Source organism: Pituophis catenifer, unplaced genomic scaffold (assembly GCF_029215685.1).
Source record: "Pituophis catenifer annectens isolate HBS135680 unplaced genomic scaffold, rPitCat1.0.hap2 SCAF_11, whole genome shotgun sequence".
NCBI lineage: Eukaryota > Metazoa > Chordata > Lepidosauria > Squamata > Colubridae > Pituophis > Pituophis catenifer.
In genome coordinates this window covers 24,010,618-24,038,461 of record NW_027256891.1, presented here as the reverse complement: position 1 = coordinate 24,038,461, position 27,844 = coordinate 24,010,618, and the positions used below count along the sequence as shown (strand labels likewise).

Genomic DNA, 27,844 nt, shown 5'->3' with positions numbered 1-27,844 from the left:
TCGGGGTAACAGTGCAGGACTTTCTGATGGAAAAAGCAACTCAGGCTATCCACATATTTGGTGTAATAAATTAAAAGCAATGAAGGTAGGCTTGGATGGTCTTTTAATACCATCCTGATGCTCTCTTAGAATTGTACCTCCTGAAGAGCACTATAGACACTGGAAGAGCTGATAAGCAGCTCTCTTAAGGCTTTCCATGCTAGCTGACTAGGGAAGTCTGGGATTTATAGCCCCCATACTAACAGGACCAGGTGAGGAAAGGGTACCATTACGATGGGAACCATGTTCAGCAAATCCAGCCTGTCCAGAAATGGTCCCCCGTTCCCCACCCCGAATCCAGCATGACTCAATGAAGAGAAAGCAGAGGTATTATTTAGGCTAGTGTTTTTTTTAAAAAACTTGGCAACTTTTAAGACATGTGGATTTCGACTTCCAGAACTCCCAAAGCCAGCAAAGTCTACACATCTTAAAGCTGACAAGTTTGAGAAACACTGATTGAAGCTACAACTCTCCTCTTGGCTGCGGCTGGACGGGGATGGAAGGCGCCGTTTCATAAATACCTGTTTTATAAATTCTTGGTCTAATAATAAAACATGTGCAATTCAGAAGAAGTATAAAACCTCTAATTTTGCATGGGAAGGGAGGGGGAAAAATAAACACCCAGTGCAGCTATCACATTACATCCTGACGTTCATTAATTCAGAGTCTCTGAATTAATGAGCCTCTAAATTTTTTCCCCCCTCTTCACAATTAACTCTTGTTATCATGAATTGTTTTATTTTTTTTAAAAAAAGTACTTACACTTGAGGACGAAGGAAGTAAGCAGCAGCCTAATTCCCTTAAGCTTTTTCACAGTAATATTTGCACCACAAATCCAAGCATTTTATGGCAGGTCCTTTTTTTCCTCAACCTTGGGGGAAAAATCCAGTGGCGTGCTTTTCTTTCTAACACCTACAGAAGAATTTTGTTATGTTTAGGAAAACGAGAGCGGCTTTTCCATTCTGAAGACTGCCAATCCACACAGGCTTTGTTGTCCAATAAACAAACCCAATAATTTCGTTATAGTTAGAAATTTGCATGCAGTTTAAGCGTCTTTTTTTTTAATTAAAAAAAAAAAGGTTGTAACTCGGGGTTTTTGTTTTCTTAATAAAAAACGCCACACAGTTTTAAGTTTTGTTTTTTCCCCAAAATGGGATGACAGCAAAGTTGCTAGAGAGAGATTGTCCCTCTAGCCCTTAAGGAAAAAGGTAGAATTACAGAGACTGGATACTTCCTTGCAATCTTCCGCAGTTCATACCAAATATCATGCAAAGAGTTCAACAGCATTCTTCGTAAAAATGTAAATACTACTCTTTTAAATGGGCATGTAAAGCCACTGAAAAAAAAAGACCACTCGACTATATTTCTTTCCCCCCCCTGCCCACAATCCCATTAGAGGTTGCTTTCATTCAGTCATTGGTAGTAGAAAAAAGGTTAATTTAATGGGATCAACAGGCTCGTTTATCCACCAGTAACCAAGAACATCAGTGTGCAGAAAAGGAAAAAAAAAAAAAAAAGGCTCATTTTGTGTTTATGCAATGTAGTTGTACTGATTGGGATTCTCCTTGTCTCTTTCCATGTAGTCTCTGTCAATTAACGATTCTATTCTCTTCTTAAGGTCAGCGGGCTGAAAAGCAATAGGAGAAATCAGAAACATTGTCTGCGTAAGGAGAAAAAAAAAAAAAGAACTAATGAAGTACCGTTTTTCGGACTGTAAGACGCTCTGAACTGTAAGAGCCTTGGTAGCACAGTGGACTAAAGCACTGTTATTAACATCTGCTGCCTGCAATTACTGCAAGTTCAAATCTCACCAGGCTCAAGGTTGACTCAGCCTTCCATCCTTTCTAAGGTAGGTGAAATGAGGACCCAGTTTGTGGGGGCAATAAGCTGACTTTGTATAAATATACAAAAGTATGAAGGCTATTGCTTAACGCACTGTAAGCCGCCCTGAGTCTCCAGAGAAGGGTGGCATATAAATCAAATTAAAAAAAAAAAAAAAAGCAAAAGACGCACTTAGCTTTTGGGGAGGAAAACAAGAAAAAAAAAAATCTGGCTCTGCCTCCCAGCCAATTTGCCTCCTTGCAGCAAAGAGCGAACAGCCTGGTCCGTTTCAGCACAGCCTGATTTAGCACGAGCAGCTGATTGGCGGGTGGAGCTGCCTCCCGGAATACCACCTATCAGCTGTTCCAGGCTGTGGGTATTGCCGCCACCACCTGGAACGGGCCGAAAACGGAATGCACGGAGGCCAAAAACGTCTGCCTTGAGAACAACAACTCAAAAGTTCCTTGCTTGAATGAAAGACAGGGTCATTTTTGTTTCATCGTTTATAAAGAGAAGCTAATGGATATAATAGAACCAGGTGAGAAAGTGGGAGACGGTGAGTTCTAGTCCTGCCTTAGGCATAAAAGACAGCTGGGTCACTTAGGGCCAATCACCAGGAGATGGAGAGTTCTAGTCCTGCTTTAGCCATGAAAGCCGGCTGGGTGACTTTGGGGCAATCACCAGGAGATGGAGAGTTCTAGTCCTGCTTTAGCCATGAAAGCCGGCTGGGTGATTTTGGGCCAGTTCCATCTCATAGTCAGAGGTTGTTGTTGTAGATAAATGGGAAGAGGAAGGAATATTAGACATCTTCCACTGCCTTGAGCCATTTATAAAAATAACGAAGTCGGGATAAAAACAAACACTGGGAACAACAAGCCAAAATTATGAAGAGTTCTATCTTAAAACATACACTCTACTTCAGAAGTAACCCTGGGACCGACCTTTACTGGGAATTTCAGCTGGTTGTATACTTCAGAGACAAGCAGATTGTGGGTAAGTGTCTTGCGCATTTTCATGATTCTCACAATTGCCGCGTCAATTTGGTACTGACGATCCTGAAAGACTCTCTCTGTAGTGCTCGCTTGTTCTTCTACCTGTGGAAGTAAAACAAAATAAACAAAAAAAAAAAAGTTTGGCCTCTGAAAAGCGAACAGGAGATTAATCCATTAATTCAGGCTTTCCCAGCCGGGCACCAAGAGGTGTAATTAAAAAAATCCTACAAGGTGTCAGGATTAATTTAAATTAGAATTCATTTATAAATTAATTTAAATTATGGTTCGTTTATGAGCCACGGTGGCGCAGGGGTTGGAGTGCGGTACTGCCGGCTGCTTCTGCTGACTGCCGGCTGCCTGCAATTTGGCAGTTCGAACCTCACCAGGCTCACGGTTGACTCAGCCTTCCTTCCTTCCGAGGTGGGTAAAATGAGGACCCAGATTGTTGGGGGCAAGAGGCTGACTCTGTAAACCGCTTAGAGAGGACTGTAAAAGCAGTGTAAAGTGGTATATAAATCTAAGTGCTATTACTATTGCTGTAGCTGATTGGATGTTGCATTAGGAGCCATGGTAGCGCAGTGGTTAAAAGGCAGGATTGCAGGCTAATTTTGCCCTCTGCCAGGAGTTCGAATCTCACCAGGCTCAAGGTTGACTCAGCCTTCCATCCTTCCGAGGTGGGTAAAATGAGGATCCAGATTGTTGGGGGCAAGAGGCTGACTCTGTAAACCGCTTAGAGAGGACTGTAAAAGCAGTGTAAAGTGGTATATAAATCTAAGTGCTATTACTATTGCTATAGCTGATTGGATGTTGAATTAGGAGCCATGGTGGCACAGTGGTTAAAAGGCAGGATTGCAGGCTAATTTTGCCCTCTGCCAGGAGTTCGAATCTCACTAGGATCAAGGTTGACTCAGCCTTCCATCCTTCCGAGGTGGATAAAATGAGGATCCAGATTGTTGGGGGCAATAGGCTGACTCTCTAAACCGCTTAGAGAGGGCTGTAAAACAGTATATAAGTAAGTGGTATTGCTATTGCTACGTTTGGGATGTTCAAAAGTATCAGTGTTTGGGTTTTAAGGGTACCTATTTCTTTTAAACCAGGGAATCTCCAATCTTGGCAACTTTATGACCTGTGGACTTCAACTCCCAGAATTCCTCAGCCAGCATGGCTGAGGTGAGGAATTCTGGGAGTTGTAGTCCACAAGTCATAAAGTCCACAAGCGCCTGGGTTGGAGACCCCTCGTTTTAAACCGGTGCCCAGGGTATTTCTGAAGAAAGTCTGAAAGTGAAAAAAAATTACCGTTTCTTTCATCTGGATCTGGTTGATTTTTATCCGGAAGAGTTTATGCCTGAAGTCATCATTGCAAGTGAATTTGTCTCCATCTTCTACGTCTTTGCCTTTGGGACTTTTGGCGAGCACTCGGGCCTTGCCGCAGGCTAACGACTGGAGGGTTCTCCTTAGCTCTCCATCCTCTGTGGCAGAGAAGAGAAAGAGAGAAGACAAACACACAAAGAGAGAGGGAGAGAAATGCACGCTTCAGCATCTGAACTGTGCACGCTCGGACGTTACGAGCAGCCCTCAAATACTAACCTATTCCGGTGGCTTGTTTTATTTCTTCTAAACTGAATTCTTCGCCTTCGTTAAACATAAGTAGCACTAAAGTCTGGAACAAAGACACCTGGAGCTCTTTCTTGCCCTGCCGGAAAAGAAAAAAAAACGAATTGAACAAAGCCGAATGGGTGAGAACGTCATGGTGAAATGCTTACTTTTAAGGTTATCCGTTGTAGAGCATTTGAAGAAATAACATCTGTAATTATCACTGTTATCACGACACTAAAGGTCTTATGACATCACACTGCCAACAAAAGTGCGTACAGTCAAGGCTATGGTTTTCCCAGTTGCAATGGATGGCTGTGGAAGTTGGACCATAAGGAAGGCTGAGCGCCAAAGAATTGAGGCTTTTGAACTATGGTGCTGGAAAAGACTCCTGCGAGTCCCTTGGACTGCAAGGTGATCAAACTGGTCATTCCTAGAGGAGATCAACCCTGACTGCTCTTTAGAAGGCCAGATCCTGAAGGTGAAACTCAAATACTTTGGCCACCTAATGAGAAGGAAGGACTCACTGGAGAAGAGCTGAATGCTGGGAAAGATCGAGGGTAAAAGAAGAAGGGGATGGCAGAGAATGAAGTGGCTGGATGGAGTCATTGAAGCAGTTGGCATGAGCTTAAATGGACTCCAGAGGATGGTGGAGGACAAAAAGGCCTGGAGGAACGTTGTCCATGGGGTTGCGTTGGGTCGGACATGACTTGCAACTAACAACAACAAAGGTCTTATGATCTACATCGGCATTTCTCAACCTTGGTAGCCTGAAGATGCGTGGACTTCAACTCCTAGAATTCTCCAGCCGGCCATGACAGTTACATTGGTGCTGAAAAAGTGACTTACATCCGGTCCTCGCACTTATGACCACTGCAGCTGCCTTGCTTAGCAATACAAATTCTAATCCCAATTACGGGATTATAATTACAGGTCATAAGTGGAGGACTAACTGTAAAGCATTTAAAGCTCAGGACAGCTGAACACAAGTTTAGGGATACAAGAGTTGCTTCAAAGATTCTGGGACATCTTCAAATCTGCAAAACGATTTCCAACTATGGGGGGAAAAAAATACCCCAAAGCAAACCTTACCTCTTTAAATTCAGCTTTCAGTACACAGTGTCCCAATGTTGATTGCCACTGAAGTTTCCTGCCACTGTGTTTTCCCAGATAAAAAGTCTTAAATATTTCCTGCAGCTTCACCATCTGAACAGAATGGAAACACAGATTTTAAAGATAAAATAAACCTATTTTTCCCCCTTCTCTTCTTTCTTTCTTGACTCCTGACTCAAGAGGAACCTATAACTGCACTTTTTAAATCCGAGTGCTGACTTAGCTAAAATGACTTTCATGCCAGCGTTTTATATGATAACAAAAACAGATGAGATTTACGTGGTCACCTTCAGTTCGGGATTATTAGTTTCAGCAGGGCATATTTAATCTTGATCGATGAATTAAATATTAAGGCACCCACGTTAGAGGGAAAGGGAAAGGTTCCCCTTGCACATATGTGCTAGTCATTTCCGACTCTAGGGAGTGGTGCTCATCTCCATTTCAAAGCCGAAGAGCCAGCGCTGTCTGAAGACATCTCTGTGGTCATGTGGCCGGCATGACTCAATGCCGAAGGTGCACGGAACGCTGTTACCTTCCCACCAAAGGTGGTCCCTATTTTTCTACTTGCATTTTTTACGTGCTTTCGGTAGGGATTCGAACTGCTGAACTGCCGACCTTTCTATCGATTTCCAACTATGGGGGGAAAAAAAATACCCCAAAGCAAACCTTACCGTCTTAGCGTCTTAGCCACTGAGCCCTTCATTATAACCTTCCTGATATATTTTAATTATTAACCATGGCATTACTCTCCTTATCTGATCTTTGAAGGACAGCTACAGAGTTCTTCTGTTTCAAAGCTACTGTACAATTTTCTTACCTCGGATGGTAGATGGACCTCCATAGGCACGTACGTAGGCCAGTAGCCCATAGTCAAGATATTCACGGTGAGTTCAATGTTACCAGGTACATTCTGATTTTGCATATACTACGACAGAATCAAAGACACAAAGGATGGCTGTTCAGAACTACAAGAAAACATTCGCATTGTTTTCTCCAAACTACTCAGAAAGGAATTGGCAACAGGAAGGGCGTCTGGCCAGTAAACACTCCCTCGATTCAGTTGCCCAGACTCCACCCTGCAAGGGATTATTGGGTCATTAAAAGAGGAGGAGGAGGATGATTTAGAAAGGAATTCTTTAGTTTTTTCCTATTTTATTCTTGCAGCACTTTTAAGGGTGCCGGGAAACTGGCAAGGTCACTAGAGAATTACGTAATGAATCAGTGACTCAGTTCTTTTAGGCATGACTTCCCCATAGTAATAAAGGAAGGTCATTACAAAAAAAAATGAAGATAGTAGGAAAAACAGAAAGAAGAGGTCTACGGAGGAGAGGCTTGCCAAAGGGAAAAAAAAAAACAAACTACGATGGCAGACTTTGCTTCCTTACTTGCTTAAACTGTATCATAATATCTTTAGAGAGCTCCATGTCTTTAAACATTCCTTCAAGTTTGCTGGTGAAAGCAGCACCACATTCTGCAAGAGAGCAGTTTAGATTAAAAGCACTATTAAAAAGCATTTCGTCTTCCATTATTTATCACCTGCTTAATGCCATGCTTTAAAAATCCTCCTGCAAGCGGATGCTTTTTTAGAAGCTTTCTTTCAGCGGAAGCTGAAGACTATGGCCACGAGGACAAAAAGGTTAGCCATCACTAACCTATATAATATAATCGCCATCAGAATGACGCTAACAGTGCTTTTTGCCATCATGTGCCAGGAGTGGGGCGGGGGGGGGGTCGCACACGTGTGCCCACACCCATAATTCTATCCGTCCCACACCCACGCACGACCCTCCGCTCCTGGCATGCGATGGCCCGGTATGCCCAATAGGCCTGTTTTTCTCTCTCTCCAGGCTCCAGAGCCTTCTGGAGCAGCATACATTTTGGGCTCAATTGTGGTCATATATTGAGGACTAGCTGTAGTAGGCCAAACTGCAAAAGTATAGGATAGCATCTTGCAAGCATCCTAAAAGAGAGACGGGGAAACCTGTCCACCTGTGGCATCAGATGGACCGGGCATCCTTTGACATGATGGCTGAAAATTTGTGGCAAAGTTCCCTCTATTCTGAGGCAGAAAGCATTATAAAAACCTGAAGCGTAAACCGCTCAATTACCATTATAAACAATTCTCTCAAACTCCCAAGGGGGAAATGAATTCCTACCTTTGTTTTACAAGACTGACATATTTATTATGTTACGAGGTACGGTGAGCAAAGGCTGTAAATAGTTTTATGAAACAAAATGCAGTATATTTCTAAGCATTTCACTCATTCTGTGCTTTGGTTAGAAGCTAGGAAAACTAATTGCACAGGAATCGGATGGAAGGTTACAAAATAGTTTCAGAAGATTCAATCTTAGATTTTTAGGAGGCAGAATGTGACATAATTAGCATGCCTTGACTGGGATCAGGCATGAATCCCTCAGAAAAGGAACAGAATTTATGAATACCTGCACCCATTTTGCAAGCAGAAATGCTTCTTCAATTCTGGATTGTTTTTTTTTTTTTTTTTTTTACACAGGTTTAACTTTATGTCGGAAAAGACACAGTATTAAAATGGGTAAATTGTCAGGTTACAAGTGATACGAGCAACATTTGTGGAAGATGCATAAAAAAATAATAATACCTTACCATGTTTGAGTTTTGACAGCATGGATTTTTCAGCATCTACAGATGCACTTTTGCCTACCAAGAGTCGCTTGGCGAGATCTTTTTTGTAAAAGGCCTCAAAAACATCTTTTCCTGTAGAAACGGAAAGTTGGTTTTGACACATAAAGCAGAGATGTCCAATTTTAGCCAACTCTTTTAAGATTTCTGGACTTCAACTCCCAGAATTCAGCCATGCTGGCTGGGGAATTCTGGGGATTGAAGTCCACAGGTCTTAAAAGTCACCAATGCTGGGCATCCCTGTTCTAAAGCAATCCTCTCATAGACCTCTAGGCATCAGCAACTTGTTGGTTTTGGATTTTTTTTTTAGACATCACCATGGAAAGCCAATTTGCCTTCGCCCCAACCCAATTTGCTTTGAGAAATGGGTAAGGGTGGGCTTAACAGTTTTCATTTTTTTTCAATTTGTCAAACGAAAATCACAAATTCAAATGAACAAAATGAGAAAAATTAAAACGTGCCGAGGACAATAGGCATGTTAGCGCACTTACGCACGTCCCCTTAGCAGCCTCTTTAATTTAATGGGTTGAGGTCCACAGAAGTTGAGTTGGAATTAAAGCGGTGAAAGTTAATAGCTGAGACAACAGAATCAGGCAGGATATTCCAGACTTTGACAACTTTGTTACAAAAGTCAAAGTTTTTACAATCAAGTTTAAAGCAGTTTACATTAAGATTAAAGTGGTTGTCTGCAGGTGTTACGTTATGGTTAAAACTAAAAAAAAAAAAAATCATTTACAGGTAAGACATTAGTATGTATAATTTTGTATGCAATACCTACAATCTGCTAAAACCAAAGCCCAGCTCTTACCATAGATGAATCTAAATATGATCATTATTTTATCCAGCATTTTTTCAAGCTCTTCATCGGTTGCCTCTTTGTTGCCCGCACGAAGTTTTGAATCCACGTATTTAGCTGAGGAGGAAGAAGAGGAAAAAAACAATAATAGTACAGATTTGAATAATGGATCCAAATATTTATTCAAGATCAGAGATAGGGAACTAATCTTAGCCAAGGAACAGTCCATCTAACCAACAATCATTTACCCTAGGTAAAGATTCCCCTTGCACATATGTGCTAGTTGTTCCTGACTCTAGGGGACGGTGCTCATCTCCGTTTCAAACCTGAAGAGCCAGCGCTGTCTGAAGACGTCTCCGTGGTCATGTGGCTGGCATGACTAAACACCAAAGGCGCACGGAACGCTGTTACCTTCCCACCAAAGGTGGTCCCTATTTTTCTACTTGCATTTTTTACGTGCTTTCGAACTGCTAGGTTGGCTGAAGCTGGGACAAGTAACAGGAGCTCATTCCGTTACGCGGCTCTGGGGATTCGAACCGCTGAACTGCCGACCTTCTGATCGACAAGCTCAGTGTCTTAGCCACTGAGCCACTGCGTCCCAATCATTTGACCTACTTAAGCCCAATTCTTTTAAGTTTAGGCCAGGGGTGGGTGGGTGAAGCAGGGAGTGCAGCCTGCAGCCTGAAATATCTTTCTTTTCTGCTCCTAAAGTTCTCTCCAACTGTAACTGCTAAACACCATCAGTTTCCTGACATTATTATAACAACGGCAGTGCTCGAAAAGTTTTAATTGACTAAACGTCACCTCCAGTGTCTTTTTCTCTCCCAAACCAGAGAAAACTGGCCTTCAGTTTTGCACCAGACATATCCCTACTCATATCATATCACTTCAGTGTTCACAAAAGCCTTTGCCCTCCTCCCCAAAGGTTAAGTGAAATTCCTTACAGGAAGTTCTCGACTTATGACAGTCCGTTCAGCGACTGTTCAAAGTTACAACGGCATGGGGGAAAAAAAGGGACTTAGGACCGCTATGACTTACGACTGTTGCAGCATCCCCATGGCCAGGTGGGGTCAAAATTCAGATGCTTGGCAACTGACTCATATTTATGACGGTTGAAGTGATTCCCTTTTTGCGACCTTCTGACAAGCAATGTCAATGGGGACACCAGATTCGCTTAACAACCTGTGTTACTAACTTAAGAACTGCAGGGATTCGCTTAAAAACTGCGGCACGAAAGATGCTAAAACGGGCCAAAATTCACCTAACAATGTCTCACTTAGCAACAGAAATCTGGGGTTCAATTGTGGCCGTAAATCGAAGGCAACCTGTATTTAGGCTCATATTTTTTTACATCTCTTTTTTTGAAGAAAAGGGCATGAAGAATACCGAAGCTGGGAAATTCTCTACCCCTGAAAAACACCCTCAGGGATTTTGACTTATAAATCCATTTTAACGTCCTATTTTGGCAGCTCCTGAAGGAATGATGCTGTACCTATGAGTTCAGCTGGCTTATTGGGTCTTTTGTTGATGAACGTTTCAAAAGCTTCTTTCATGGCGTTGACAAACTTCTCGTTTTTCAAGAAGCAGATGTCGATGATGTGATCCACTTTATCCTTGAAATCTAGCAGCTCCTGTACCATGGTTTTGTCCTTTTCGGGGTTAATGACAATGGTGCTACCAAATGCCTAAAAAGGAGCACAAAACACATCACAGGGTATTTGTTCCTTAATATAATCGATGGCAAGTTTAATAAAAACCCAGCAAGGAAAATTAGAAAATCAAGTTTATATAGGCTAGCATCCTCATGCTGTTTAGAAAACCCCTTTGCACTTGGGTAGAAATGCTTCCCAAACGCAACAAGATTTTCTGAAAAACACAAGCAACAAAAATGTTCCACTTGGGAGCAAAATCCAAATGATTCAACAAAATCCAAATGATTCAACAAAGATCAAAGCTTCCCATTCAAAAGTTTCAAAATTTCTTGGAGAAATCAATACAAGCTAGATTATAGAAGAGACGGCACTGCCATCTGTCAGAAATGGTGTAGGGTCTCCTGCTTTGGGGGGGGGGGTTGGATTAGATGATCTACAAGGTCCCTTCCAACTTTGTTAATCTGTAAACTTCAAAATTCCATGGTTTATGCATGTTCCATGCTATGCAAGATAAAAAAAAATATATATGCAATTTTCTTTAACGTCTACAATTATTACTATGCAAGTATTTTTCTTCGCTTTTAACAGATTTTAAATTTATTCCTGAAACTTAATTTAAGAAAATTAGCCGGGCACAATTACCTTTATGTATTCAATCCACTGTTGCAAAAGAGCCTGCACTCCATTTTTGACCCGACTAAACAACTGATAGAGCAGTGACAAATCTTGAATTCGATTTTCATCCAGGAGATGATTTAAACCTGCAAAATGAAGGCATCATGATGCTAAGTTAAAAGCAGGCTGATGGAGACAAAACATTTCAAAATTAAGTTTGAAACACAAGAACAAGAAAACAATTTTTCCCCCAAAGCCATTTTGGAATCAGAGCATTTGTCAACTAAAACGATTTATTTTGCTTTACAAAAAGCCCAAGACATGTTTTTTTTTTTTTTTTTAAAAAGGTGATTGCAATTCTAATAAAATAGAATAAAATGGAGAAAATAATACTCTGAGAGGGAAATAACTATGCTTCTTGGACTTTCTTGGAGGAAGAATATTTAAAGTAAATAAATATTTAAAAGAGCCTTGGTAGTACAGGGGTTTAAGGCACCCTGTTATTAAGCTTATTAAGACCAGCTGCCTGCAATTACTGCAGGGTTCGAATCTCGCCAAGGCTCAAGGTTGACTCAGCCTTCCATCCTTTCTAAGGTAGGTGAAATGAGGACCCAGTTTGTGGGGGCAATAAGCTGACTTTGTATAAATATACAAAAGGATGAAGGCTATTGCTGAGCACATTGTAAGCCGCCCTGAGTCTTCGGAGAAGGGCGGCATATAAATCAAATTAAAAAAAAAAAATTATTTATACCCTATGACTATCATTAAGTGTTGTACCATATGATTCTCGACGGATGTATCTTTTCTTTTATGTACACCGAGAGCGTATACACCAAGACAAATTCCTTGTGTGTCCAATCACACTCGGCCAATAAAGAATTCTATTCTATTCTATTCTATTCTATTCTATTCTATTCTATTCTATTCTATTCTATTCTATTCTATTCTATTCTATTCTATTCTATTCTATTCTTCTATTCTTATTTTCTCCCCATGGCTATTCTTAGCACGAGTTGGTATTGCAAAGTGAAACCGATGGCATTCCTGTGGTTCCTTTCCTCCCAGAAGGAGAATGTGACCTGCAGGCCTCTCTCCAATATAACGTCATGGTGTACAGAGACAAGGGTGTGTGTGTGTGTGTGTCAGAATCAGCACCCGATTGGGTCATTTCCACCCAGCCCAGGGAACCAAAAAGCCCCAAAGAAGCAGTAAACAAAAGATTTCTATAGAGATAGATGGGTTTACCTTTCTGTAGGATGGATGTTAAATGTTCTCCTAGCAATTGTTTTTCTACAGTGGCGATTAGTGGTTTCCTACAGGAGAAAGCGTTGAGAATTACAACCCTTTTGGCTCACTCTTTAACCGTTCAAATTATTCATCTAAGCAGAACACCAAGAATTGTCACAGTTTAAGCATCAACATTCTCCAACAACATTACTGTGGTCTATCCTATTTTATTTTTCTTTTAAAAAAAAGCTATTTTAGGTTCTTTTTTTAAATCTTCCTCGCCTTCTTTTAAGTAGGCAGAAAATGACCTGAAGCAAAAAGCCACTGAATGGATATACCGTTATTCGTTTTCTTTGCAAGCGGACGGATATAATTTCTTACAAACTGAATTAATAAGAAGTTAATTTCAAACACAATTTTCCAGGTATGCAAAGGTATCCCTGATTATTAATACCACTGATATACAGGTTGTCCTTCGACTTACGACCACAATGGAGCCCAACGTTTCTCTTGTCAAGTGTAACATTTGTTACTTAAGTAGTTTAGTCCCGTTTTACGAACTTTGGTGCCACAATTGTTAAGCAAATCCATGCAGTTGTTAAATTAGCAATGGGGTTGGTAAGTGAACCTGATTTCCCCCTTGACTTTGCTTGTCAGAAATGTCACAAAACATGATCACGTGACCCCCGGGTCACTGGAATCGTCGTAAGTACGAGACAAGTTGCCAAGTGTCTGAATTCTGATCACGTGACCAAGGGGGGGGGAATACTACAACGGTCGTAAGTGTGAAAAACGATCATAAGTCACTTTTCTTTAGGGTCGCTGTAACTTTGAACGGTCACTAAAACGAACTGTTGTTAAGTTGAGGACTATCTGTACAGGGTGCTGTAGGGTTGGGAAGAAAAGCAAAAATAAATAGGGGGTCAGGCCTGGAAGCCATGTTTTTCGTTGGGCCTTCAGACCTGCCACAATTACTACTGTGGGAAACTGGGAGGGGGGATTGTATGGAGCCAGGGTGATATGTAGTCATAACAACATTCCTTTCTCAGAAAGTCAAGGTCATCTTGCCCTGCATCTGGATGGCTGGAACTGGGAGGCATCTCCAGTTGGGATGGTGCTTTGACTAGACCATGTGATGGACTTGTGGGTGTTGGGCAGGGACTTGGACTTTCCTTTGGGTGGGGAAAAGCTGGAAGCTTTCAGATTCGGGTTTTCCCAGATGTGCCAATATGACATCTCTAATAAAATGTAACTTTGAGGAACTTCTAGCCTCGGAGTTTTCTTTCGTTGGGGCTGTTACTTGGAACCCTGACATTAACCCGAATCTGCTTTAAAATCCAACCAGCTCCCCGAATACCGGGGTGCTGTCCAGGGTCATGAGCCCCGAACGTCAACCCGAAACTGGGCGGCGTGAAGACTCAGGTAAGATGAGGGGGAAAAAGGGTTTTGCCTCCCGGAATTTAAGAGATTCCATAAGGGAAGACATGTAAAGACAAAAAACCCCCCCAACCTAATAATTTCACGCTAGCCAAAAGCAACAACTCACAGAGAAACTCACACTTGCCAGGCTTTTAGGCAGCAGGTCAAGAGAGGCCGAAAACTTACTGAGTGCTTTGATCCAGGTATGTTATAATCCTGTCTGCCTCTTCTTCCAAGCGTTTATTGACATGGTGAAGATATTCTGGGACCTGGAAGATTGAGTAAGTTATGGAAAAAATCATAAAGGTAATGGATACGATCTCGTAGATGGCTCTCACTCTGTCAAGGACCTCAGAGTACTCATCTCAAATGAACTAAGCACCAGAGCCCACTGAAACAGCATGGCCAAAAGGGCATTAAGAGTTGTTAACCTAATCTTGTCTAGCTTCTTCTCTGGTAATATTGTACTACTAACTAGGGCATACAAAACATTTGCTCGACCAATTCTTGAATACAGCTCATCTGTCTGGAACCCGCACTGCATATCAGACATTAATACAATCGAGTGAGTCCAGAGATATTTCACAAGAAGAATCCTCCACTCCTCTGCTCGCAACAAAATACCTTATGCCACCAGGCTTGAAATTTTGGGCTTAAGACAATCTAGAACTACGCTGCCTTCGGTCTGACCTAAGCGTAGTACATAAAATTATCTGCTACAACGTTCTACCTGTCAATGACTACTTCAGCTTCAACCACAACAATACACGAGCACACAATAGATACAAACTTAAAGTGAATCGCTCCAAACTTGATTGCAGAAAATACGACTTCAGCCACAGAGTGGTCAATGCCTGGAATGCACTACCTGACTCTGTGGTTTCTTCCCCAAACCTCAAAAACTTTAACCTTAGACTGTCTACTATTGACCTCACCCCAATCCTAAGAGGTCTGTAAGGGGTGTGCATAAGTGCATCAACGCGCCTACCGTCCCTGTCCTACTGTCCCCATTTATTTGTATTCATCTCATGTATTCATAATTGTGTCTATACTTATATCTGTTATCTAATACATGCTTGACGAAATAATACATAAATAACGGAGGTTTCTTTGGAAGGGTGGATAACAGGGAAAGACATCGATCTGCTCACAAAAAAAAGAAGGAATTAAGAGAACTGGTGCTTTGGAGTTCTCAAGAAAATACCTCTCTTTCTTGCATAAGGCGCTGCCCTTCCGCAGCATAGAGACGGTTTGTTTCTTCCAAGAATCTGTGCTCGAAAGAATCCTGATAAATCTGAAAGGAAGAGAAATAGATCATTACTTTCAGAATGCTCCAGCAGCTCAAGTCTCAATTCATTTTTAAAGGCAGATTTTACCACGATGGACGGCTCTTACTTGCAAATCCGAAAGCATGCTTAGGAGGCTGCGGAGCAGACTCCGGTCAATAGCCTCTCCGTTTCTTTCCCTTTCGATCAAGAGAAGAATGCCATCAATGGTTTTGTTCTGGACTTTCTGATCGCTAATTATATGAGTCCTAAACAATTCCAGCCCCATATCCCTGAAACGGTGGAAGGGAAAAAAAGAAGAAAAGGAAGAACATAAGAGTCGGTTGTTGCGTTTGCTGGTTTCAGTAAATCAAGATTTAATCCCAAAGGTGCTTTTTTTCAAGAGGCAACTGGGCTTTCTGGGTTATTTTTTTTGAAGAGGTTTCGCTTCTCATCCGAGAAGCTTCTTCAGCTTCTCTCAGAAGCTTCTTCAACTTCTTCAGAACTGAAGAAGCTTCTTAGATGAGAAGCGAAATGTCTTCAAAGAAAAAAAACCACAAAGTCTAGTTGCCTCTTGAAAAAAAAGGACCTTTCGGACAACCATAACCTGGAGGACTGAGAATCTCCACAGACATGACTTAATCAATTACAGGTAGTCCTCAAATTACGGCCTTTTGTTTAGTGACCGTTTGAAGTCACAACGGTCCTGAAAAAAAGCGACTCAGAACCATTTTTTCACACTCACGACCGCTGCAGCATCTCCGTTTCACATGATCAAAATTTTTAGATGCTTGGCAACTGATTCGTATTTATGACGGTTAAAGTGTCCTGGGGTCATGTGATCCCCCTTCTGGCAAGCAAAATCAGTGGGGAAGCCAGATTCACTTAACAACTGTGATCTTAATTTAACAATAGCAGTAATTCACTTAACCGCTATGGCAAGAAAAGTCAGGGCAAAACCCACTTAACAAATAATCCCTGCTTAGTGAAAGAAGTTTTGGGCTTAATTGTGGTCGTAAGTTGAGGACTACCTCTAATGAAGAATTAGCTGGGTTGGCAGAATGTTTTGATTTATAAAATGTGGCTTGTAAACCACAAAGATTTGTAATTTAGGGAAGCCAGTAAGCCAACTCAGACATTACCAGTTGACTAGGGGTCTGCAACTTAAACACTCAAAGAGCCATTTGGACCCATTTCCCACAGAAAAGAAAACACCGGGAGCCACAAAACCCTTCTTGTGCCTGACTATTTCTTGAGCGGCCACAAAACTAGCCTATGTAGTTGAATGAAACGTTCTGTTTTCTTCTGAAACTTTTCTTTTCTTGGATTTATCCATGGTTGGCCTATCGGGGGTTGAAAAGCTCAATAAATCGTGTGCCGACGGGTGTCGCACATTGATGGCTGCGCTGCGTATTTTGAGTGACAGGAAGCCGCAGCAGAGGGCCAAATGCGGCTCCAGAGCCACAGGTTGCTGACCCCTGGGTTAGACCCAAGTAACATTCTAGCCATCATATCGCTCTCACATTCATCATGACATATTTTCAAAGAGTTTGCTATTTATTTGAACTGGCTTTTGAATACAACCCAAACCTCATGCATTTTAATAAAGATCTGAGCAGGAGGAAATATATACGAAGGAAAGAGTACACATTTTCTTGGTTTTGTTCAAGGTTCTCTATCGACTGTGGACGGGCCATCGCTCCATCAGGATAGAAGGGGAGAAAAATAACAAATCAATAGCTCGACAAAGCGTTCGGAAGCGGGAAATCAATACTCCTATTTTTCCGCCCTCACCAAATTGATGGCAGCATTGAATTTTGGAGAACGTAAGTTCGATCCAGGAACAAAAAGATACTTCTAATCATTATCTGAAAGAAAGAACGAGAGAAAGAAAAACAAAGCGTCACGTGTTGACCGATTTGAAGGACAATATTTATCGGATGAATAGAACGTAAGATCATTCAACTGCCTTCATCTAGGTATATTAATTTGGAAGGGAGAGCCACTTAATTTAAGGGAATTTACTTCCAGATATCCATGCTTGCTGACTGCCGCTGTGAAAAGTCAAACACTTCACAAAGCATTTAGAAACTGCTCTCATTTCTTATCATTCTTTATGGTGGGTGGCACAGATTTTTTTAATGGCTCATAGATAAATATTTCAGGAGAGTGAAAGGTATTCTCCACAGGTATTCTCCCATTTCCTGTCCCTGGGGAAAAAAAAAACTTCTAAAAGCTTCCTGCTTTTGGTTAACTTTCAACAGAAAGAACTGATACAGTGGAGATAAACCTGAATCTAATTCTTAAATTTCCCTCAATATGACCCCCACCAAATTGTTCCTAAATACAAATTACTGGAATCTTTTTTTTCCAGATAGTTAACAATACAAAAAGATTAGTTATAAACTGTCTAGGAATGTACAGTTCTCTTCTCCTGAGGAACCATCTAATCCAGGGGTGTCCAACCTTGGCAATTTTTAAGAGTTGTGGACTTTCAACTCTCAGAATTCCCTAGTCAAGTCATTCTGGGAGTTGAAGTCCACAACTCTTAAAGTTGCCAAGGTAAGACACCCTGATCTACCCCTTCAGTGCAGTCTCAGTTTCTTCCAGGAAAAAAGTTTTCAAATGGCATAGAAGATACCCATCTTTAGTTCTAAGCTTTTAGAAACATTTAGAAAACAAAAAAGACTTACCATCTGTCTGCAATGGTCTTGCCAACATTTGTCTATTTTCTTAAGAAAAAGAACACTGTCCAACGAATCCTTGAGGAAGCAGTTAAGAATATATTTTTTAAAACGGTTGACGCATCATCGATACCGCTTTAGTGGAAGTTTACTTAGTAGTTTAATATTTCGCTCCCAAATGTTTAAATGTGAGTACCCATGTACAAATGGCAAGTTCCAGTAAGAATGTGCTTATATTCAGTTTAATGATTAAACCGATTAGTTGGCAGGTAACATACATTTCTCTTCGGCTGAAATATTTTTAAGGTATTTTGTAGCTGCCAAAAGAATCTACAAGTGCCACATTTCTTAATCCACGAGAATTGCTAAAACGGTTAACAAGGCCTCGACATGCTTTCCATTTATGTGAAATATTTATTATAAAAGGATATTCTCTGAACTGATGGATCTGTGCTTTGATATGGTCTTCACAAATCTGCCTTAACTGCTTGTACAAATTTGCAGAAATTTTGTAGGAGCAAAGGTTTTCAACAGCCTAAAAAAAAAAAAGAAAGAAAACACAAGAATTACATACGTCACTCTCCTCCTTCTTTTGCCTATGACATTAGCAACGGAAAATGTAATTTCTGTTTGTTATGTCCTGTATACGAGTGGTGTAAAAGCCAAAATAAACACAAATCTAACGAATGCAGGCTTCCTAAAAAAACAGCATGTTACAAGGGAGTCTGTGTTGCCAACAGACACATCGAGAGCAATGAGGCTGTTTTCCAATATATTCCGTTGTTATCATAGCAATAGCACTTAGACTTATATACCGCTTTACAGTGCTTTATAGCCCTCTCTAAGTGGTTTACAGAGTCAGCCTCTTGCCCCCAACAATCTGGATCCTCATTTTACCCACCTCAGAAGGATGGAAGGCTGAGTCAACCTTGAGCCGGTCAGGATCGAACTGCTGGCAGTCAGCAGAATTAGCCTCCAATACTGCATTCTAACCCCTGGCGCCACCATAGCTCTCACCATGACCATCCAGGTAGACCAGTCATTTAGTGACTGTTCGAAATTACAGTGAACCCTCCCCAAGGATACTTACAAACCTGATTTCAAAATCCCATTGGCAGCACCCCATCCCCCAAGTGACTGAATTTTGGGCCCTTGGCAATTGGCTGGCATTTAAGGCTGCCTGAGGCATGACTCACGTGACTATGATTTTCCAATCGTTTTTTTTTTTTGCCAGTTTCATTGATAAAATGGATTTACTTAACCACCGTGGGCGGCTGATTAATGACCACCGCAAAAGAGGTCATAAAATCGGATGAAGTCATCTGGTGACCTGCTTAACAACTACCACGACTTATGACCATGCCAGGCTCAATTATGGTTGTTAAGTCAACGACTACCTGCAAATGTTTTTACAAATGTGATCCTCAGAAAGTGTCCGGGTTGCTCTTTAGCAACAGGTCTGGTTCCAATCACTTGAAAACTGCTTGACGGAATCAGCAAAAGTTTGTAATATACTTGTAATTTTTTGTTTTTTTAATTGAAAGCTACCCAGAGTCATTGACTGAGATGGGCGGCTATAGAAATTGAATAAACAAACAAACAAAAGCTTTAAATTCTCAAATACCAAGTTTTAGGAGAGACAGTCCATAAAATGATTGTTCTACTGTCTTAAGACACAGAGCACTAACTTCAAGTACAAAGAAATGGAAAGGAAAGAGGGATCAGCACGCTAGACGTAAAGGTAAAGGTTCCCCTCCCACATATGTGCTAGTTGTTCCTGACTCTAGGGGGCGGTGCTCATCTCCATTTCAAAGCCGAAGAGCCAGCGCTGCCCGAAGACGTCTCCGTGGTCATGTGGCCGGCATGACTAAACGCCAAAGGCTCATGGAACGCTGTTCCCTTCCCACCAAAGATGGTCCCTATTTTTCTACTTGCATTTTTTATGTGCTTTCGAACTGCTAGGTTGGCAGGAGCTGGGATAAGTAACAGCTCACCCCGTTACGCGGCGCTAGGGATTCGAACCGCCGAACTGCCGATCTTTTGATCGACAAGCTCAGCGTTTTGGCCACTGAGCCACCTATTATTATTATATAATTATAATAATTATATAATAATTATATTATATAATTATAATAATAATTATTATTTCAGACCAAAGTTCTACCACTTTACATATAATCCCCATAGCAGGATTGGCTGCAAAGATCTTAATTTTACATTTATTTATTTATTTAGCCAGCAGAGGAAGCAATGTGTCAAGAATTGAAGTATGTCTCAATTCTTCGATATGAGAGAGAGAGGGAGGGAGGGAAAGAGGGACCTAAACCCTGCCGTGATTTAGATAATGGTATTTAAAAAAAAGCATAGCTAGAGATAGATCCATTTACCAGTTCTGCTGGTCTTAGGGTGAATGGTTTTATTTTAGTTGTTAGTTACCAGCAACCAAATGACTATTTTTAACTCAAGGCATTAAAAATAGACCTAGACAAATGGACAGAAAATGCAGCTGCTTTGCCTTCCAAAATTTAACTCTGAATACATACTAAATCAGAGGGGTCTGCTAAGGCCTTGACAGAATTTTATGTGTGTGTGTGTGTGTGTGTGTGTGTGTGTGTAATGGTACACAGTAACACACACACACACACACACACAAAGAGAGAACCTGAACAAAACAGAGACAGAGCAAATATAATTTACCACACTTCCTTCAAACACATTAGGTCACCTCAGTGAGATAAAATGCTAAAAGACTGTTTTAAGAGTTAAAAGATGCTTTTCCTGATAAACTGAATGCCTCCCTTAATAGGACTAGTGACTCAAAGACTATTCCAGCATCATATGGCTTGTCAAAGCTGGTATGTAAACTGGCTTTCTCTAACAAGACTCAGCTACGAAAAAGATGCCTCCCCTATCTGCAAAGTCCACATTTTAATCCATAACCCACAAACTGGTCCAAATTTGGTTCAACACGCTCTGGGGATTGCTGTGAGGTTCACAAGGTGGATATTAACAAGCTATACTTTCTTGCATTTAGATCACACAACAGTGAACACAAGATTCATACCATTTGATGTTCTTATAAAATTTCAATCCCTTTTAAAAAAAAATTCTAACATATTCAACGTAAAAAAATCCTCCAATGCAATCCTTTTTTTAAAAAAAAAATAGTCGTGCTTCATATAAAAAAAAAAATCAAGAGTTTTCTGGCCCAAGGAAATAATGCATCTGTTTGAAGTAAACAGTAGTTTTCAAGGTCTAAAATCCCACACAGTTACACAATGATCCTGGTGGGTTGGGAACGCACTGTTAACGTCCTGTCAAATAAACCTTTTAACACCAAAAATCTGCACCTGATATTCTTGGAAGGTAAAACTAAAAGGGAAGATATAAACAGAACAAGATTTGAGGGCAATTTATAGAAGCATGCATAATCATATTATGAAGACTTAAGTAAAGTCTTAGTGGGTTTTCTAAGTATGTTAAACCGACTGCAAAGAGATTCTTTGGGATATACCAATAAGGCTTGCCATACACCTACTAAGTCCCACTGATTTACCAAGTCTTCAGTTAAATGCTGTATTTAATTCTCAGTGTAACTAGTAGATCTAAACTAAAATTATCTACCATTGTTTTTTTCATAATACTAGTACAGAACTTTAATGACAATGACAATCAGTAAAATCAACACATGGAAAAAAAAAGAACTGATAATTAAACCATGAAGAACAGAGAATGAACCTATTAAATATCCATGAAATGTATGTATAATTTAATACTTAAACAGTTTTTAAAATAGAGGATTGCCATAATTTTTCAGGCAGTAAAATATTACCGTAAATTTAAATGTTATGATAGGAAGCTACATATCCATGTCTTAATATTTTAACTGTATTTAAAATATTTATATAATAAAATCAATTTGTTTTGGTTCTTGTACTTAACAAAGCTAATAAGATACCAGATGTGTACACTAAGGGCAGAGCCTGAAATATTGTAATGTTGTTCTCTGATTTTTCAAATAGATAGTCAAAAAGGCTGAATTTTCCTAGGAAAGCTTCCCTTTGGAGAGACTATAGTGTCCTTTCTTTCTTTGCTTTTTTTCAATAAAACGAATGCACGTATTCGATTTGGATACTATTCGGTTTGGAACTAGTTGATAGTGGAACTTTTACTGGTGGATTTTATTTATTAAAATAAAAAAAAATGTCACACCACCCAATTCCCCAAAGGTCTGGATGCTTCACAGATAAACACACACCGAACGAAAGAATATCATGATAAAAAACAAAGAACAAAAAAAAAATGGCACAAACTGGAAAATAACTAAACCAAAGGGGGCTTCAATCATCCCCCAAATAGAGAATTGTGTTCTGTGTCTATCAAGGCAATTGTGGCCCAGGTCAGCACTCCATCCCAAAAATGTGGCTGGCGTGTGGACAATCAAAGGAGACACTTCACAAGAACAAATTGATATTGGACACTTTCTACAGTGGGAAAGCATGAAGATCAGCTCATCATAAATGCTGAAGATGTTCTTGTTAATTTTCTCATCTGTCTAAACTGAGATGGCATCTCATCTAGAACGTGACTATGGGATCTCAACCACACCTTAGAAAGTGGAGAAAAATCTTTGGAATTGTTGCAAAGTCTACTCATGGATCCATGAAGGCTTACCTGGTAAAGCTCTTCTAAGTTGTACTTAATTGAAGTACTGTTCTGAATCGCTTCTACAGCTTCTTTCAGTTTTTGCCAGGTTTCATCTGTATAGTTTTCAGGCAGTTTAGGTTTATCTGGAAGAAGACAGAATTCTTTACAGCAAATGTTATTGCCATTTAAAATCACAGAAAACTGATTTGGTATAGCGCTTGTGCTTCCCAACAGTAACTTCAATATCTTTTTTTTTAGGGGACAACCTCATAATCCAGAAAGAAATAATTTTTATACTTTGAGACAAAAAAGAATACCAATTTTTGCTCTGTAAGGAGAAGTGGTAATTTTGGTGATTTGGCCCTTGGTAAAAACTCAAATGTTTCAAACCAATGAACAAGTCAGTAAGGTTTCTTAGGATGCATCAGTATATTAGTACAAAATACTGATTTTGATTCAAGTTTCTTTTTAATGCAAACTGAAGAGGAATGCTTATCTATTTGGATATTTCTTCCTTATGTCTTGTCACAATCTGTCAGATCCATTTCAGAATGCCTTCTTATGTACCTAATCTGTTCAGCTTTAAAATCACAAGTTTTTCTTGATTGTTATTTTGTACCAGCTTAAAATAAAGAAAATCAACTAGGGACAGCTGATCACCTTGGCTTTGAATGACACACTGTACATGATGTATAATTTTAATTTAGATTACATAAGCCAAAAAAGAAACAAGCGAACAGTCAGCATAATATTGATCTAGTTAGTATATGAAATGAAATTAAAATTATCCTTATCGAGTGAAAACAAGGAAATTTACAAATTGTCTACAAAGGCAGAAATTGATCTATACAGCTTAATGTTGAAGTTTTCAGATAAAAAAAGTTCATTGTATTTCTTTGGCTAAAACTAAGGCATGTCTGAGTAATTTGTTAATATACAAATGCTATTTAACAGAGACAGCCAGTATAGTATATGATGCGTTTATACCCTGAAACAGAATTACAAAACAAACACAGCTTTAATTCTTAAGAACCAAAAACTATATAAGCAGGAAGTGATACAATGTACGAGAAACATTTAAAATGTCAGTTTATTATACATAATGTACAATATAGTGTTTTTTGATTAAGAAAAGCATGTTTAAATCTCTTAGAAATGGATGAGTTTCTCCTAGATTATGCATAGTTAAGTACCCTAACTCTTTTCTCTTCAAGTTTCACAGCCCCCCAAAATTATCAAAGAATTTAAAGGTGTTTATTTGTTTCAACCTTAGAGGACCAGAATATCCACGTGTTATTTTATCCATTATTTCAAAATTATGCCAGGATAATCTAGTTTCAACTAGACTTAAAATGAACATCAAATCCTCTCCACTCCCTATCAATTCCAGAAGATTTTTCAGATTGGTTGGGGCAAATTGTTGCGGAAGGACATTTAAAGAATCCCCTGCTTCCCCCCACCCCCTTCCACTGGTTTGGATGACTGCTTAGGCACAAAACCAACTGGATGACCCTGGGCCAGTCACTCACTTCTCAGCCCTAGGAAGTAAGCAATGGCAAATCATCCTAAACTAAACTAAACTAATTGCAAAACAACTGGAGCACCACTTGAACCGCAGCATTGACAAAATCACCACCAGTCAATTGCAAAAGACAGCTTTATTCAGAACACAGCTTACATCCTATCAGGATACCTTTAGTATTATTAAACCACACCTGCTTATCTCAGGTCCTTAGGAAGGGCTTGACAGGTAGATAAAAATGCCACATCCAGTTTGAACATCTGCCTGATTAACTCCTATAAGAGACCCAAACTTATTGTAGAAAGGAAAAACCCAGTTAAGTAGCATCTCATTTTGTACCATTCTGCTCTAATACAAACTAAAACTCTACTGCACAGATTCGGCAAAGCATGCAGGACAGTTTCCATTTGCCTATAGAAACATTTGTGTTCACCTAAGTAAGCACTTTCTTCAAGTTGCCATTAATATCTATTTATATTTAAAATACATATACCCATCTGTCTCCTGTAAAAAAAAGCTCAATATTTTGCCATACTTTCCAACTGCAGAAAAAAAAAGATAGAATTCCTATCCAAGGGTGTACAAATGAAGGGAGGCTATAGTTCCTTCCTCAATGGTTCGCATGGTCTCAAACAAAGTCATGAGGGTTCAACAAAAAAGGCTACAATACAGGTAAGAAAGCACCTTTCCTCAAACAATGATTAAGTATAACCTCTGAAGATGTCTTCCTTTCTTTTAAGAAAGCTAGTTGGGTTTCTGTATGTAGGCAGAAAACCAGCTACCCTTGGGAATAATAAAGCTGTAGTAGAGGAATAAATCCTGTGGCAGGAGCTACGGTGAAAAATGTGCCTTAAGCTGCGGTTTCCCCTCCAGATATTAGACGTTAAAGAGATTACGTGTGACAGCAGCCGGTTTTACCTTTAAAGTTCTTGATCACTAACTTCTTGGCTGACCCAGGTTTACTGTTTGCAAAACTGGAGACAGTGGAGGAGGCAGCTTTGGTCAGGCCGTTGGCATGGTGTCCCACCGCTACTGAGGAGATTAAGAGGCTTTTGTTTTTGAGCTGCTGGTGCTGCTGCGAAGACGCAGCCGGCGACGAGGACGACGACGAAGAGGACGACTCCTCGGCCATCTTTACATCCAGTCCGATAAAATCCAAGGAGTCCTCGAAACGCAGCTTCTTCTGCAGGTGGTGGTTGGAAGAAGAAGCGAGCCCTGAGGAAGAGGAGGAGGAGGAAGAACAGGAGGCCGTGGAGGCGGTGATAATGAGAGCGGGCAAGGAGGAGCCGCTGTTGCGCGACAGGAGGGAGGCACAGGAGGAGATGGAGTCGACGACGTCTTCTCTTTCGCCGCTGTTGCTATTGCTGTTCAGCTTTCTCTTCTTGGTGGTGGTGGAGGAGGAAGAGCTGCTGCTGCTGCTACCATCCGTGGCAGGTCTGACCTCCTGAGCCGCCGCCGCTGCTGCTGCTGCTGCTGGGGGGTTGGGGGAAGAGAAACCTGTGGGAAACATGAACACCACAGAGGTGAGCAGGCTGAAGGGCATCAAATCCTCCTGGTGTGACAGGCACGCAGAGAGGGGCGGGAGCAGAGCTTGGTGTCACGGAAGGTCGCTGCTGGCTGGAGGGGGGGAGGGGGGTATGAAGCCCAAAGGGACGACGACGGGCGAGGCCTTCTCCTCCTCTTCCTCGCCCCCCCTTTTTTTATCTCCTCCTCTTCTGGGAGAGAAGCCCACCGGCCGTCTCTCCCCTTCGCCTTTCGGGGAGGGGGGGAAGTTTCCCCTCTGGCGCTGGCTTGTGTCGACGGGCCTAGTCGCCTTCTTTTCCCTACCCCGTTAACTCTGCCCCCCTTTTCCTCAAACGGGCAGAGGGGGGAGCGGGGGGGGGGAGAGAGGGTCCTCTCGGTCTCTCCCGCCCGGGGGCCGCCCCCCTTCTCTCTCTCTCTCTTTCTGTCTCTCACGGCCGGCCTCCGGGAGCAGGGAGGTCGTAGACTCCGCTTCCCCCTTCCCCGCCTCTTTCGCGGCCCGCAGAGGGGGAAGGAGGGCCGCCGGGCGAGGAGCTCCGCTTGTTATTGTCAGTACTGGGAGAAGGGGAAAGGAAGCAAGGGAGGGGAAAAAAAAAAGGTAAAAATAAAGGCAAGGGGCCTAAAGATGGCGGCACTTCCGGCCGCGCGGCATGCCGGGAGGCGGCCCGACCGGAAGCGCCGCCGCCGCCGCCACCGGCAGGCAGGGGAAAGACGGCGACGCCGCCAACGCTCGCGACGCACTCGGGAAGAGGGGGAAGGGAGGGGGAGGGAAGAGAAGCCGACGAGGAACCGGTTTGCCGCGCCTTCCCTTTTTTTCCCCCCGCCCCTCCCCCTCCAGCCCGCCCGGGGTTTCCTCCCCCCCCCACTCGCCTCACCCCGCTCCCTGGCACCCACTTCCCCTCTGCCCTCTGCCCTACCGGAAGTGATTGTGTCGCCGGGCGGCTGCTGAAGCGGCGGGTCCCTCGAGCGGCTGGCCATGGCGCGCCGAGCCGCGCTCGCGAGGGGGGGAGGGGGGGCGACCGGGTTGCCTCTTGGATGCCGAGGGGAGGCGGGGCGGCCGCGTTCTCGCTCGGCGGGAGAAGGTGGGGGAGGGGAAGAAAGAGAGAGAGAGAGACCCCGAGGGCCTCGCCGGCACCCGTAGCTGCGCTTTCTCGCCTTCTTTTCCCTCGGCGTAATCTAGATGCCGGGAGGGAGGAAGGGGGGCGAAATCGAACCCCTTCGGGTTTGAGCCTCGTCGGCTTCCGTAGCTGGGGGCCTCCCACGTGACGAAGAGCGGAAGCCGAGTGGGAAAGCGGCTACCCCTTCCTTCCTTCCTTCCCTCCTTGCGGCGAGGATGGAGAGAGGCGGGTCCGCCGCCCTTTCCTTCCCCAGCCGGGAAGGGACTGAGGAAACGGGGTGGGGAAGGCTTTGGTCTCCGCCTCCAGGCTCTCCTGGGTTTTGCCCGTCGGGGTCGCCCGCGCTTTTCTTTTTCTTCCCTTCCTTCCAGGGGACGCCGGACGCCTTTGCCTTGGCCCATGCTAACTGCCTTTCGGAAGCCTCCGTGGGCTGGCGGTGAAATCGGTGGCCGGGCTTCGAGGGGCTGCCGCAACTGGATGCATTGCTTCCCCAGTTCTACCTGGTGGAAAGTCATAACTGCTCGAGCAAACTCCATTTGGAAGAACAGGAAATAATAATAATAATAATAATAATAATAATAATAATAATAATAATAATAATAATGATAATGATAATGATAATAATGATGATGATGATGACTGGGTATCACTGTTACAGGTTTCATCTACACGGGCTATGGATGAAACATGTCACAGTGATACCCATTGTCATCGGGGCACTTGGTACCATGTCCAAGAATTTTATAAGATACATCAACAAATTTCAGCTTCCTGCAATAACACCAGCGGAACTGCAAAAAACTGCGCTATTCAGGAACATCGTACATCTTAAGAAGGTACTTGGTTGATCCCTAGGACGCTGGCAGCAACCCGTATCAACCATTAGCACCAGTCAATGGTATTTGTGATGCATTTTTGAATGTTCAGTTGACTGAGTTTCATGTTTAATGAAGAATAATAATAATAATAATAATAATAATAATAATAATAATAATGATAATAATAATAATGATACTTGGTTGATACCTAGGATGCTGGCAGCAACCTGTATCAACCATCAGAGCCAGTCAATATTTGGGATACATTTTTAAATATTATTTATTAAAGATGAAACTCAGTCAACTGAACATTCAAAAATGCATCACAAATACCATTGACTGGTGC

General features: G+C 41.8%; 1 protein-coding gene across 1 annotated transcript; it reads right to left on the bottom strand.

Moving 5' to 3' along the window:
- Nucleotides 1–395: 395 nt before the first annotated feature.
- CUL4B (cullin 4B) lies at nt 396–26,183 on the bottom strand. Its single transcript, XM_070952136.1, has 20 exons — nt 24,963–26,183; nt 22,550–22,665; nt 18,308–18,410; nt 17,885–17,955; nt 16,986–17,059; nt 15,322–15,484; nt 15,131–15,220; nt 14,113–14,195; nt 12,526–12,593; nt 11,308–11,426; nt 10,506–10,698; nt 9,026–9,130; nt 8,182–8,292; nt 6,944–7,029; nt 6,376–6,483; nt 5,538–5,651; nt 4,440–4,545; nt 4,149–4,321; nt 2,802–2,954; nt 396–1,666 (listed from the first exon to the last, which is right to left on the bottom strand). The coding sequence occupies exons 1-20, from the start codon at nt 25,585–25,587 to the stop codon at nt 1,571–1,573; spliced, it is 2,757 nt and encodes a 918-aa protein (XP_070808237.1). The 5' UTR covers nt 25,588–26,183; the 3' UTR covers nt 396–1,570.
- Between the last annotated feature and the right edge of the window lie 1,661 nt (nt 26,184–27,844).

Coding starts and splice junctions, on each gene's coding strand:
- CUL4B (XM_070952136.1), bottom strand. CDS start 25,587: ATGCCCTTCAGCCTGCTCACCTCTGTGGTGTTCATGTTTCCCACAGGT. Junction 17,956..18,307: donor ACAGATCCATCAGTTCAGAG/AATATCCTTTTA, acceptor ACTGCTTCCTCA/AGGATTCGTTGGACAGTGTT. Junction 4,546..5,537: donor TGAAAGCTGAATTTAAAGAG/GTAAGGTTTGCT, acceptor CTTTTCCGGCAG/GGCAAGAAAGAGCTCCAGGT.